The sequence below is a fragment of the Scyliorhinus torazame genome, chromosome 11, assembly GCF_047496885.1.
Source record: "Scyliorhinus torazame isolate Kashiwa2021f chromosome 11, sScyTor2.1, whole genome shotgun sequence".
Classification (NCBI taxonomy): domain Eukaryota; kingdom Metazoa; phylum Chordata; class Chondrichthyes; order Carcharhiniformes; family Scyliorhinidae; genus Scyliorhinus; species Scyliorhinus torazame.
In genome coordinates, this window is record NC_092717.1 from 130,909,471 (window position 1) to 130,922,797 (window position 13,327).

Here is a 13,327-nt window from a genome sequence, read left to right on the forward strand (position 1 = left end):
AATATTGACAGCCTGAAATCAACTGGGGGAAAAAAGTCATAGATTGTACTTAAATTTCAGATTTTTAAAAGGTCTCATTCATGTTGACCTTGTAACACGATTTACTTTGTTTAGAAAGCGATTGCATGAAAATGTGTGATAAATCTTAAAACATTATAAAGTCAGATTAATGTTCTTGCAGCATTTACTTGAATCCATTTTAACATTTGAAAGTTCCCTGCTGGTGTGGGTCCCCTCATGTATTTTCAATGTGAGAAGGTCTCTTAGATGCCTGGAAAGTTAAATAATCTGTATTTAGTGGACAATTAATCCAAATTCATGCTAATTCCATACCTGCTTTAGAAGTAGTAGACCTTTTGGAGTGGTGTTTGTTGGCATACTGTAACTTCAAAATTTACCTGGTAGTACTCATACTCCAACTGCTGGCCCTTTATGAACCATTGCCTGGTTCTGTTTTCCTCATTATTTTACTGCTGCAATTTGGAACATTGTTTTTTTGCAACTTATAGTCTTTTAAATTTAGGGGAAATGAAAGGGGAATGTGACATGTTGGAATCTGCTTGACTGTGTTGCTATATTTATTTGGTTATAAATATGGCGGTCAATATGGTCGCCTTTCTTAATCCTAATTATGTGTATAGTTTCAGAGTCGGCAGGTGTCTCTCGATACCGCCACAAGGTTCAACCCGAATACCGATCAAAGAGCCAATACACCAGTTAGTTCAAAGTCAGTGGTATTTATTTACACACAGTAAGATCTATTCATGCACGATGATACTACAAACTAAACTATCTCTATCACTAACACCTATACTTAACTTCGGGTGCCCATTTAGGTCAGAGGAACAATGGCCGTTGTTCGGATCTGAGGCTGTTGGGTTCGAAGAGTTAACAGGAGTACAGCTAAGGTCGTTCGTCTGGTAGCGAGCGTTGACCTTGAACTTACTTGCTTCTGGTGATGCTGGTGGATGGGTCTCCACTTGAGAGCCAAATCCAAGAGGCTGAATCTCTGGTGGGGGTTCCTTCTTATACTTGCAGGGGCTTTGTGCGCTTTTAGGCGGGCCTTAAACTTGGTCCCAATTAATTGGGCGACTTCTTGATCATTGTCATCTATATAAACCAATAAGGGGGTGGGTGCCCTGATGGCTGGGCATGTCCTAGGTGGCCGTTGGCCTTGCTTTGTTTGTGTCTTTCGGTTGGGGTACTGGCGCCGGGATATCTGTGACAGTATCGGCTACCTGAGTATTATTCCTTTGTTCCTCGGAGATGGGCCATCAATATGTTAATCGACCCTAGAGTTTCGATTCCGTCTGCTGACTGCTTCCCAAATATACATTCAGGCTCTGTGCCTGCTTGTTACTTAGTATTGTCCATATTTCCCTACTCTGAGCGTCCATTTTGTGTTCTGAAAGTGGCCATCCCAGATGGCTACAACAGTAAGTCTGGGTGGTTTAATTCTTAGAGATCAGAAGACCGATTGTTCAGTTCTATTGAAGAAGTTGCAACATATTTACACCTGGGGGGCACCGACAGTGTCTAAATGTACAGTGGGCAGAGCTTGTATCTCCCAAGGTCCCAGTGGTATTGATATTAAGTTGTAAGCAATTGTGCTGGAACCTATCCCTTTTACTTCTAAGATGAAAGGCAGTTATGATCAAAGATTTATTTTTTATAAATTCAGGGTACCCAATTATTTTTCTTCCCAATTAAGGGGCAATTTAGCGTGGCCAATCCACCCTACCCTGCACATCTTTAAGTTGTGAGCGTGAGACCCACGCAGACACTGGGAGAATGTGCAAACTCCACACAGACAGTGACCTGGGGCTGGGATCTCACCCCCACAACCCAAAAGATGCGCAGGGTAGGTGGATTGGCCATGCTAAATTGCCCCTTAATTAGAAAAAATATATTGAGTACTCTAAATTTATATTTAAGAAAAAGTGACCCAGTTGGGAAAGTGGAAAGGAAAAAAAGCCACTGGATGATGGGAGTAATTGTGAACTGTCTTCTATAAGACTTGTAGATTTGCAGAGAGTGATTTAAAAAAACAAAAACAAAGTGCTTATTTCCATAAAGTGTAAGTTACCTTTTTGTCATGTGATACAGCAGTTTAAAACGTGAAATCTTAACTAGTCATTATTTAAGTGAATAACTGGAAGTTCAAATTTTCCTTATAACAATTCAGTCTGTACATCGATCTTAATATTGTGCATACAGGTAGTGTGTCTCAAAACGGGCTAATCCAAGACAGTGAGTCCGTGCTGGATTTCTGAACTTGTTAGTTTTTGAGTAGCATAAGGGTCAAGGTCACTTGGATCACTTTGTGTGGGGGGGAAAGACAGATGCATCTGATAACTTGTTGGTGTGCCATCATGCCAATGCAGGACCTAGCTGAACAAGTTATTTTACTCATCCAATAATAACTAAAATTCATGCAATGCAACTTAAAACATGCCTGCTTTTTGGATAGCTGGATTTGAGACACTGTAGCTGCGTTAATGTGCTCTTTCAGAATACTATGCACTGACGCTTGTGTTCTTTCCTCAGAGGGCAGATGATTTCATGTGAAGATTGTGAATTCATTAAAAAGTTTGAAGCTGCTCGTTCAGAAGATAAACAACGGATACTGGATAATGAAGGCCATCAGGTATAATCTGGAATCAGTAGATTAAATTCTTATACCTATCACACACATTGGTGTGTGGAATATCTTTTTACAGTTAACCAGTAACTTTTTAATGCTGGTATGTCAATTGCGGATGTATGAATATTAACAAAGAGCATTCTTTCCTGTGCTATAATGAAATTTCCATTTCCAATGGTCTTCTCTTGCTCCTAAGTCCTCTTTTTAAAAAATAAGTCTTCATTTTCTCCTGAGTTTCTCTCCTTTTATAACCATTACTCCCCTTTTCAAAAATAAAACAGATTCTTAACTTCTCCATCCTGTTTAACTACCATCTTGGATTTAGTATTTGTTTACTCTCCAGTTCCAAGGTTATATTACGTTTTTCTCCTCTCCGATCAGGGGAGGTAATTACGCTGCTGATGTCGCCGAAAAACTATTTCTAAAGGCTTATCTAGTGTGAATCTGAGGAATGTATTTGGATTTTGCAGAAACAACTTGCTTAAGATGACCTGAACGTGATCTGTTTGTAATTCAAAAATAGAGATTGGTGGAGGGTTTTTTGATGACCATGTTGACATTTTTTTCTACTGTTGGACAAAAAGCTCATTTTGAAAAAAGAATGAAATATTATTTTTGGATTGAATATACAACAGTTAATGTTGAAAATTGATTTTATTTGCTATATAAAAATTGAATCCACTTTATTTCATGTGCTGAAAAATGTTATTTTGAGGAATGTAGAGTTCGAAATTAGAAAAATATGGAAGGAAACTTGTTACCCCAGGTTCCATAATAGATATTCGTGGTATCTTTCACACTGCAAAAGCATAGATACCATGGATGGAATTTTCCACCGGTGGGATCTTCTGCTCCCATGCACTTTTGAAATGGGCTGTCACATTTTCTAGCCCCACCCCTCTCCATTAGAATCCCTACATTACAACATGAGGCCATTTGGCCTATCTAGTCATAGAATCACTAGCGCAGAAGGAGGTCATTCAGCCCATTGAGTCGGCACTGACCCCTCGAGCAGCCTACCTCGGCCCACAATCCACCCGATCCTCATAACCCAATCGCCCTACCTAACGTTTTGGACACTAAGGGGCACATCTTTGAATTGTGGGAGGGAACTGGAGCACCCTGAGGCAACCCACACCGACAGAGAATGTGCAAACTTCACACGGACAAGTCACCCAAGGTTAGAATGGAACCCAGGCCCCTGGCACTGTGAGGCAGTGCAAACCACTGTGCCACTGATGCCACATAATGGACAGGGCCATAAAATTCTGCCCTGTGTTCCTGTCTTACTATTTTGTCCTTGCAGATTTCAAAGCATTAATGTGTATTCCATCTGCTAAAGGAACAAAATAGTGCATTTTGGTTTTCATTTGTAATTATTTTACCTTAACAGCTGTTTTGATATTATTCCTTCCATAAATCCCAAAATGATTCACGTTTTGGGTACAAGCATGCTGCTCACTATTTGTGTTTTATGCATATTTTCACTGGTTTGCAAATTAAGTCCCACTTTCGCAATTTTTGAAATTTTGTGTCTAAGATAAAAGTAAATAATTTGGTGTTTGTTTTTTAGTGCGCCAAAACCTTTTTGAACTTAATGGCCCACATTTCCAAAGAGCAAACTGTGCAGTACATTCTGACTATGATCGATGACATGCTACAGGTATGTTTACTATTAAAGGATCTTTTCATTGTGTAACAGTTATTTTGAGCATTGCATGTTTGTTGAGGATTGGATATGATTATGAATTTGACAACCATGCAGTGCAAATGGTGAGCAATGACTTTTTATGTAAAATGAAGAAGTATTTTGCGCAATTGTTAAAATCAGCAGGTAAATTTTTTCATCAGTATCGAAGGCATAAAAGCTTTGTAAGTCAGAAATGAAATTCTAATGGATGGTAAATCACATTTCTGAAAACTTGATACCTGTACCGTTGTACCATAAGCTCTGAACTGGGACTGTGAAAATAAAAAGTTATATCTATGGCTCTAGCTCCAGTTTTATTATTTTGAAATTTTTTTGCCCAAATTTCTTCACATTAAGCTACTTAACATTCATTTCATGAAAACAAAATCACTTTCTCCACAATAATGAACCTCCAAGCAGTCGCTTGGTAGTACAGAACTTTAATATTGCTGAAAGGAGAGAAATATTTTGAAGCTTTATGTTTTGAACTGGTCAGAATCAATGCAAGAAGCTGAATTTCAAACTGTGCTTATAGTTGACAAGAACCCACCCCACGTACCTGGGTAATTCAAAAAGCCGCAAGGTTTTCTGTTCGTTCAGGGGATGTGGGCTTCGCTGCTTAGACCAACATTTATTGACTATCCCTTAATCCCTTGAGAAAGTGGTGGTGAGCTGCCTTCCTGAACTGCTGCAATCCATGTAGTGTTGGTATACCCATAATGCTGTTTGGAAGGAAGTTTCAGGATTTTGACACAATGGCGATGTAGCACCAAGTCACGATGGTGATTGGCTTGGAAGGGAACTTGAAGAACATAGTGTTCCCATGCATCTGATGTCCTTGATCTTCTAGGTGGGTAGAGATCACTGGTTTGGAAGTTGCTGTTGAAGGAGAATCACATCTTGTAGTAGATATTGTCTTGAGGTTTGCAAGCATGGGTGGGCAGCACGATGGCTGTGGTTAGCAGAGGACTCTGGTTCGATCCTGGTCGGGGGTCACTGTCCGTGTGGAATTTGTACATTCTCCCCGTGTCTGCGTAGGTCTCCCTCCACAACCCAAAGATGTGCAGGGTAGGTGGATTGGCCACACTAAAATTGGCCCTTAATTGGAAAATAAGGAATTGGGCACTTTACATTTATTTAAAAAAAAAAAAAAGAGAGTTTTGCAAGCATGGTTGGTTGAGTACAATCTACACTTTGCCTATTACAAACAACATTCAATGTGATTCTGCGATTAGGCTGCACTGCTGAACATTTCTGAGTGTGCTAAAAGGTGCATGAACGAACAATTTATCATAATCTGTTGAGTTTGCTATAAGTGATATACATTCATGTGTGAGGACCTGTTCTCTGAAAACAAAAGAAATATGTTCAAACCTTGTGCCTTCTTTGAATTACCTGGGAATTTGGAGAGTCACTAGTTTTCCTGTGTTTTCTCCTTGCAATATCTAGAGCGGCAGGGTGGTGCAGTGGTTAGCATTGCTGCCTATGTGCTGAGGACCCGGGTTCAATCCCGTCCTCGGATCACTGTCTGTGTGTAGTTTGCACATTCTCCCTGTGTCTGCGTGTGTTTCACCCCCCACAACCCAAAGATGGGGTTGGGGCGACTGGCCACACTAAATTGTCCCTTAATTGGAAAATAACATAATTGGGTACTCTAAATTTATTTTTAAGAAAGACGATGCCTAGGCCACGCAGAGTCAACTTGTGAACCAATCTGCATCCTTTTCTCTTGTCTAAATTGTCGTGAATGTTTGATATTTGGCATCTTCACTTAAGTTTGAGTGCAAAATGAAATGTTTTGTCAACACACCTCTTGATTTGGGGATGATTTTGTCACCCTGTTGCACCTGGTGTTGATCTCGTCGCCCCGGGCACAAAACCACTTTTGAGTACACTGACCCGTTGGGCTATCTGGATCATGCCCTCGCTGGGTGTGATCCAGGTAATTATATTTAAATGAGCCATTAGGTTTGTTTAAATATGGGTGCTGCATTCTGCCATCTGGGAGTCACCATCCGTGCCGAATTATCCTCGTCTCCACAAGCAGAAACCAAACGTGTTGGCCACTCTAGAGTCTTTGAGTCCATTGGAGCCCCCTGGCTGGTCAGGGCAGTGCCAGGTTGGCACTGCCAAGCCTCGGGCCTGAGGTGGGGTGGTCATGCCCATGAAGGGTGTGGAGTTCATGAGCATGCCTCATAAACGTTGGAGGTGGGCTGAAAGGGTGGGGGCCTCAGCGACCCCATCAATGCCCATGTCCGCGGGAGTAGCATTGTCCTAGGTGGAAGCTCACTTGGAGATTGGGACATCCTTTCAAAATGGTGCCTGATCCCGGAGAAACCTGTCTAGCCGATGGGTTCAACTATGGGCGAGACCGGTGAGAAACTCCTCCACTCTGTAGGTCCAAAACAGATGTGTTTGTCGATCTCGCACAACAAGCCAGCAGGAGAAACCCCACAAACTCGCCCAAAATGACGTAGTAATTTCTTGGGGTGATTCATGCCCATATCTTCTATTCTAGCTCAAAATATCAACCATCCTTCTTAGTAGCTATTTGGGGAGGATCAACAGAAAATGAAAATAGATTATTTCATCGAGCCATCTTTATTCTTGTACTTTTATCTTTCAATATTTCATCCCACTAACTGTTCTGAGACTCTTGTGAAAGATACTTGTGGAACTCATTCTTTTCTGTGAATTCTAATCATTTGTTCACCACTGAGTCTGTAGTCACCCAGTTTATCCTTCTCTCTGCTTTTGAACAGTGGTATTATGTTGGCTCATTTGCAGTTATTGGTATCTAAGGTGATCGAATCATTTGTGTTCCGAGGCTTTTCTGTCATTTCTCCTGGTTCCTTTTAAATGACTTTGGTCCGTGCCTTTATGGCTGGTGTTTTTTCCCCCAGATCTAATTTATTTTATACAGTGCATCTAACATTCATCCTTCTCTAATAAACCTATAAATTCCTTCTATTGTCAATAATAAAAAAATATATTTTATGTAGCTGCTATTCTTTTTATCCTTCACAGCCATACTTTCCTCGCTGCTTGCATCCTACCATTTGTTCTGCCACTACTAACTTTAGAAAAAGATTATATGCTCATAAGAGCCTTTGCTTTTTCCTTTTTTCAATCTGGATTTTGCTTGTGCTTTAGAAATAGTGGGTGAGGCTTGCAGTGCTCATCATTATTATTAAAGTGTAAATCGGTCAGCAACTGCACTTGTGCAGTTAAAAGGGGAAATTAGGCAGTTGCTGTCCGGGTTACCCTGCTCCTCCAGAAACTACACTCTACTCATCTAGCTGAGAGACTCCACATTGAAATACAAAAACTGTAATGCTGCTCTGCTTAGTGCTCACACAAATATCATTTGTCCATCCCGGTTTAAGGTCATTTTTGACAGCATGATGAGTCTTGAGTTACTGACAAAATTGACTTTTATAAGTATTGAGATTATAATTTGTGTTGGATACTTAATTTTTTTTTCTCAATCCCATATTTTTTTCACTGTCGCCCTTAACTGATTTGACATTGAATTAAATATTCTAACTGACAGTTCCTGACTAGATTGATCATTAATGATTCTTTGATTTGATTGGTTAAGGAGATGCATAATTGCTTGCTCTGTTACAAGATTCCTACTTGCCATGTCACTTTAGGTGTTTCCACCATGCACCATGCTCCCACATTGTAATGAACAGCTGGCATTGTTTGGTCACTGCTGAGAGCAGAATCTGGCCCTTTATCCAGCTTTCTATTAAGAAATGTGAACTTGCCTAATTCTGGGTGGAGGTTCAGGATTGCCATTTCCCATAAGGGCTCCAGCACATGTACCGAACGCAGCAGGGTAACACATGTTCAGCCTTTGGTGTTCTTGTTGAAAGCTGCAGAGGTTGGGCAGCTTGTCTGCATGCTGATGATGGCACCGTGGGCAATTTCCTTGTGCTGGGTATCGTTCAAAAAAAGGCTAGTTTAAATTGCTAATGTTGGATGGGGTTTGACCAATGCTTACTCTGGAAAAAGTTAGGAGAATTAAAATCTCTCCTAACATCTGAGTATCAATTGAAGATACACAGGCCGATTCTCTTTCCCCCCCCCCCCCCCCAAAAAAAAAATTTGGTCATAATACTTTCTCCCTGCCAATTTTGCTGAGCTCTTTAAACTTAGGAGTTTATGGCAGCTAGTGCAATAAACAGGGGACATGGCCTCCTTGAATTGGCTAGAGCTGGTCTGCACTGAGGCCTGCAAGGAGGCTTTTTTGATGCAGGCCCCAAGCAGATCTGGCCATCCGATGTTTCAGCGCAGTTTTCAAGACAAGGTAAGTGTTTAATATATTCTTCTAAATCCTGTAGGCCATCACTTTCTGACACTAGTCAGAAGTTATGGCTCATTGAGTAGAAAAGCAGGAGATTATTCTGAACCTTATAAAGCTCTGGTTTGGCCACAGTTCTAGCATTGTAGTCCAGTTCTGGTTACCATGTTAAGAAATTTAAGAAGGATGTGAAGATCTTTTGAGAGTCAGAAGAAGTTTATCACAATGGCTCCCGAGGATGAGTATGGCTACAAGATTAGGTTGGAGAAGGTAGGACGTTCTTGGCACAAAATAGTTTGAGGTGAATTTTGATAGAGGTATGCATGATTATGACAGATTTAGATAAAGTGGATGACAGTAAATCTATTCCCATTTGCTGATTCTGCAAGATCTAGGGGGACCTATAAGGTCCCCCCCCGGTCCCCCCCCCCCGTCCCCCCCATACAGAGGGAAAGTGAGAAAAAAAACTTTGTGCAGTAAGTGGGAAACTCCTTGCCTATAAGGATGGTGGAAACTGAAACAATCAATGATTACTATGGAAAATTAAATGGGCATAGGCTGGAAATAAATTTCCAGGGCTCTGGGGATAGAGGAGGGGGAATAGCACTGACCCGATTGTTCTACAGGGAGTAGGCATGTACTCGGGCTGAATTAATAATAATAATCTTTATTAGTGTCACAAGTATTAACACTGCAATGAAGTTACTGTAAAAATCCCCTCGTCGCCACACTCTCTGGCTCCTGTTCGGATACATTGGGGGAGAATTCAGAATGTCCAATTCACCTAACAAACACTCCTTTCGGGACATGTGGGAGGAAACCGGAGCATCTCTAGGGCACCAACGCAGACACTGGGAGAACGCGCAGAAACCAACCCAAGTGGGAAGCGGGAACTGCGAAGCAACAGTGCTAACCACTAGGCAACCGTGCAGCCTCATCTTGTGCTGTAATTCTCTCCTTTTGTGCTGTAATTCCCTCCTTTCCTGCTGTAATGCCTGACTGTAACTGCAAGTAGGTGTTTAGTATTTAGCAGTGGTGGTGAAGGGAACTGGCATTTACTTGTGTTGTGAAGTTTTGTAACACAGGAGAATGATCCTGGGGTTTGTGCAGAATTGGAGACTGAGTGGACAAATACTGGAGTCGGTTATTGACATTTGACAGCATGAGGGAATATTGTGCGGAAGTGATGATATAAAACAGACAGACCCAAGTGTATGTTGCTAACATTTCAGTCTTGTGTCGTAAAAATTTGTGTTTTAGATGTCTTGTCAGTACAAAGGAAAACAGGGGCTGGTGTAGCACACTGGGCTAAATCGCTGGCTTTTAAAGCAGACCAAGGCAGGCCAGCAGCACGGTTCAATTCCTGTACCAGCCTCCCCGAACAGGTGCTGGAATGTGGCGACTAGGGGCTTTTCACAGTAACTTCATTGAAGCCTACTTGTGAGAATAAGCGATTTTCATTTCATTTTCACATAGGCCGCGATCTAACCAAATTGGAACTATGTCCCACAGTGAGTGTTCTTAGCTGCATTTTCCCCGGAGTTTGCAGTGCCGAGAAACACACTCTATCTGCGTGACCCTGGTTAGATACGGAGCCTCAGCGGGGAGCATGCAGCCGAGGCATAAATTAAACCCGTTTCCTGTACCGAGCAGCCTGCTCACCCAAACTCCTCATTGCAGGGAGAGATTTAAAATGGCATCCCCATATCTTGATCCCTGGCCAAGCTCCAATGCACTGTAAGGAGTCCTGCACGGGGCACTCCCTGGCCTGATCGACACCACTTAATAAATGCCAGTTGGCATCCTGGCAGTGCTTCTGCCAGCTGGCAGTGCCACCATGCCACCTTGGCAGTGCCAGGCTAGCACCCATGTGGCACTGCCAAGGTGTATGGATGGCATACCGGTGTCACCCTGTCCAGAGGGCATGCACCTTGGGGGCCTGCAATCCTCTTGGAGACCCCCACAATTGCCGTTCCATCTGGTCCCCGTTTGTGGAGAATTGTACTGAAAGGCACTCGCCCGACCTCGCCAGAGGCGAGGGGGTTAGATCCCAACGCCTTTGTTAGATCTTGGGAATATTAATAATAATAACCTTTTTATTGTCACAAGTATGAAGTTACTGTGAAAAGCCCCTAGTTGCCACATTTCTGTGCCTGTTCGGGTAAGCTGGTACAGGAATTGAACGCTGCTGGCCTTGTTCTGCATCATAAACTAGCTGTCTAGCCCACTGAGCTAAACCAGCCCCATATTAGAGTATGACTAGCTGTCTCATTCTAATATGTAGATTTGCTAAAAAGTGATCCCGCCCACAGTGGGCAGGCTTCACATTGCGACATCTCGCAAGAATGTGTTGGATCTCGTGAGGCATGTCGAGCCGGGTAGATCCTGGGAGCGGGGTCTCTCAGCAGTTATTGGCCACTGGCCACATTGTGCCGCTTTTTAAAATAAATTTAGAATACCAAATTATTTTTTTCCAATTAAGGGCGATTTAGCATGGGTTGTGGGGGTGAGACCCACGCTGACACTGGGACGTTGCGCTGCATTTAAGGTGTAGCGTGGCAAGTAGATTGTGCCCATAGGGTCAAGTTTTAACTTTCACTTTCTGCCTAAATGTTTTCTGGTTGATATGTGTTGATGTTATAAATGGTATTTGTTTTAAACAGGAAAACCACCAACGAGTCAACATTTTCTTTGATTATGCCAAAAAAACCAAGAATACGGCCTGGTCATACTTTTTACCAATGTTGAATCGACAGGATCTATTTACTGTTCATATGGTGAGTGAAGTGTGTCGTGTTGTGATGGATTGATTTGATTATAAAAAATGCTTCTGAGTAAATGCCGAGAACAATAAGAACTTTTTAATTGCTTTTAATTTGATTGATTTCCTATTCCTCATGGACTTGTATAGGTTGAGTTTTTAGATCTCTCCACAGCTGTAACATGTTGCCAGTGGAGTTCTAACATGAGCTCAGCTTACCCACTCTACCTCAAAGCAATTTTTCTTTGAGCACCCAACACAAACTGTAGAACTTTGACCAAGTTTGCTTGGTTTTGCAAAATCATATGATGAGCATGGTCACAAAAATCCTTTTCATAATATTTATTTTTTAAAAGAATAACGTGTACCCAATTAATTTTTTCCAATTAAGTGGCAATTTAGTGTGGCCAATCCACCTACCCTGCACATCTTTGGGTTGTGGGGGCAAAACGCACACAAACACTGGGCGAATGTGCAAACTCCACATGGACAGTGACCCAGAGCCGGGATTTAACCTGGGACCTCAGCATAGTGAGGCTGCAGAGCTAACCCACTGCGCTACCGTGTTGCCCTTCCTTTTCATAATCTAATGCTGCATGCTGATAGGTGTACCTTGAAAGATAAGTGGCAGAAGGTGTAGAGGGGACATGAGAAGAGTAGTGGGTGTCTGGAATTCACTGCCCGAGTTGGTGATGGAGGCAGAGATCCTAAATTATTTTAAAAGGTATCTGGATCTGCACCTTAAAGTGCTCTAAGAAGCAGGGCTGTGGACTGGGTGCAGGAAGGTGATGGGCGGAATGGCTTCCTGTGCTGTAATGTTTCTGTGATTCTATATGGTATTGTTCCTGTTATAAGGTCTCATTAATAGGAGGGTTTTCTGCTCCTTGAATTAGAATTCCTTAATTTATATTGTTGGGTCCTTGGGACCCGCTTGGGCTAATTTGAGTTGACACCTAGCTTGGACCAAACAATGACTTCAATTCAGGGAAAATATGGTCAGCTATCACTAATCACTTCTTTTATTAAAATTTGTGGAGGGTGGGTTGGAGAAAGAAAGCGCACGCTGGTTTAAATATATGCAGAACAAAAATACCCAAGATATTTGGGAATTCGAATGGAGATGATCATTTGAAGGATTTTTTTTTGCCCTTGTACTTTAGCTTAGTCGCTTGGATTGATGTTTCTTGGAACAAATTCCTTGGACCGTGACTTTTGCGAAATAAGCACAAATTTAAGCTCCTTTTCTGCGATACCCCATGTTAATGACACTGGCACCCAATATGCATTTTGCACTAAGATAAATGCAAATTTCTACTGATGCTGGAATCTGAGTAATAGCAAAGTGCTAGACAATCTCAGCAGGCCTGACAGCATCTGTGGAGAGAAAACTGAGCTAACGTTTCGTCAGGATAAATCTTTATCAAAGCACTGCTAGCTGCAATTTGAAAGTAAGTTTGTGGAGATTCATTAATATAATAATGTAAGAATAAAATACTGGGGATGCTGGAAATCTAAAACCCAATAGAAAATATTTGAAAACCAGGTCAGGTAGCATCTGAGTAGAACAGACCAGATGAGTTGGGTTTGTGGACCATTTGTCAGATTAATTTGTCTGTTATTTTCACAGCTACTGAAGGGACAGTCAGCATGGGTTTGAAGTGCTGGTCATGCTTGCTTGGCTGATTTATTTAACGTGTGCAAGGAAATGAACAAGCGTGTAGGTAAAAGAAATGCAGTAGGTGTAACATTTTGGACTTGCAAAAACGTTTGACCATGGCATTGAAGTGGTAGCTATGCCGTATGGATCTGTGTTCCTTATATATAAATGATATAGGCACAATGTGTTAAATAATTTGACTGATGCAAATTGATGGCAGGCAAATAATGGACAAGAGTGCAATGGACCAGAAGGTTGAAGACTGC

At 41.8% G+C, this 13,327-nt stretch overlaps 1 protein-coding gene across 3 annotated transcripts in view; it reads left to right on the top strand.

The window, feature by feature from the left end:
* atp6v1h (ATPase H+ transporting V1 subunit H) overlaps positions 1 to 13,327 on the top strand; it is a 155,707-nt gene that overhangs the window by 18,639 nt on the left and 123,741 nt on the right. For all 3 annotated transcript variants that reach the window (XM_072467771.1, XM_072467772.1, XM_072467770.1), the window contains 3 exons: positions 2,548 to 2,647; positions 4,218 to 4,307; positions 11,307 to 11,420. In XM_072467771.1, coding sequence (XP_072323872.1) covers positions 2,548 to 2,647; positions 4,218 to 4,307; positions 11,307 to 11,420 — 304 coding nt within the window. The remainder of the gene's footprint in view (positions 1 to 2,547; positions 2,648 to 4,217; positions 4,308 to 11,306; positions 11,421 to 13,327) is intronic.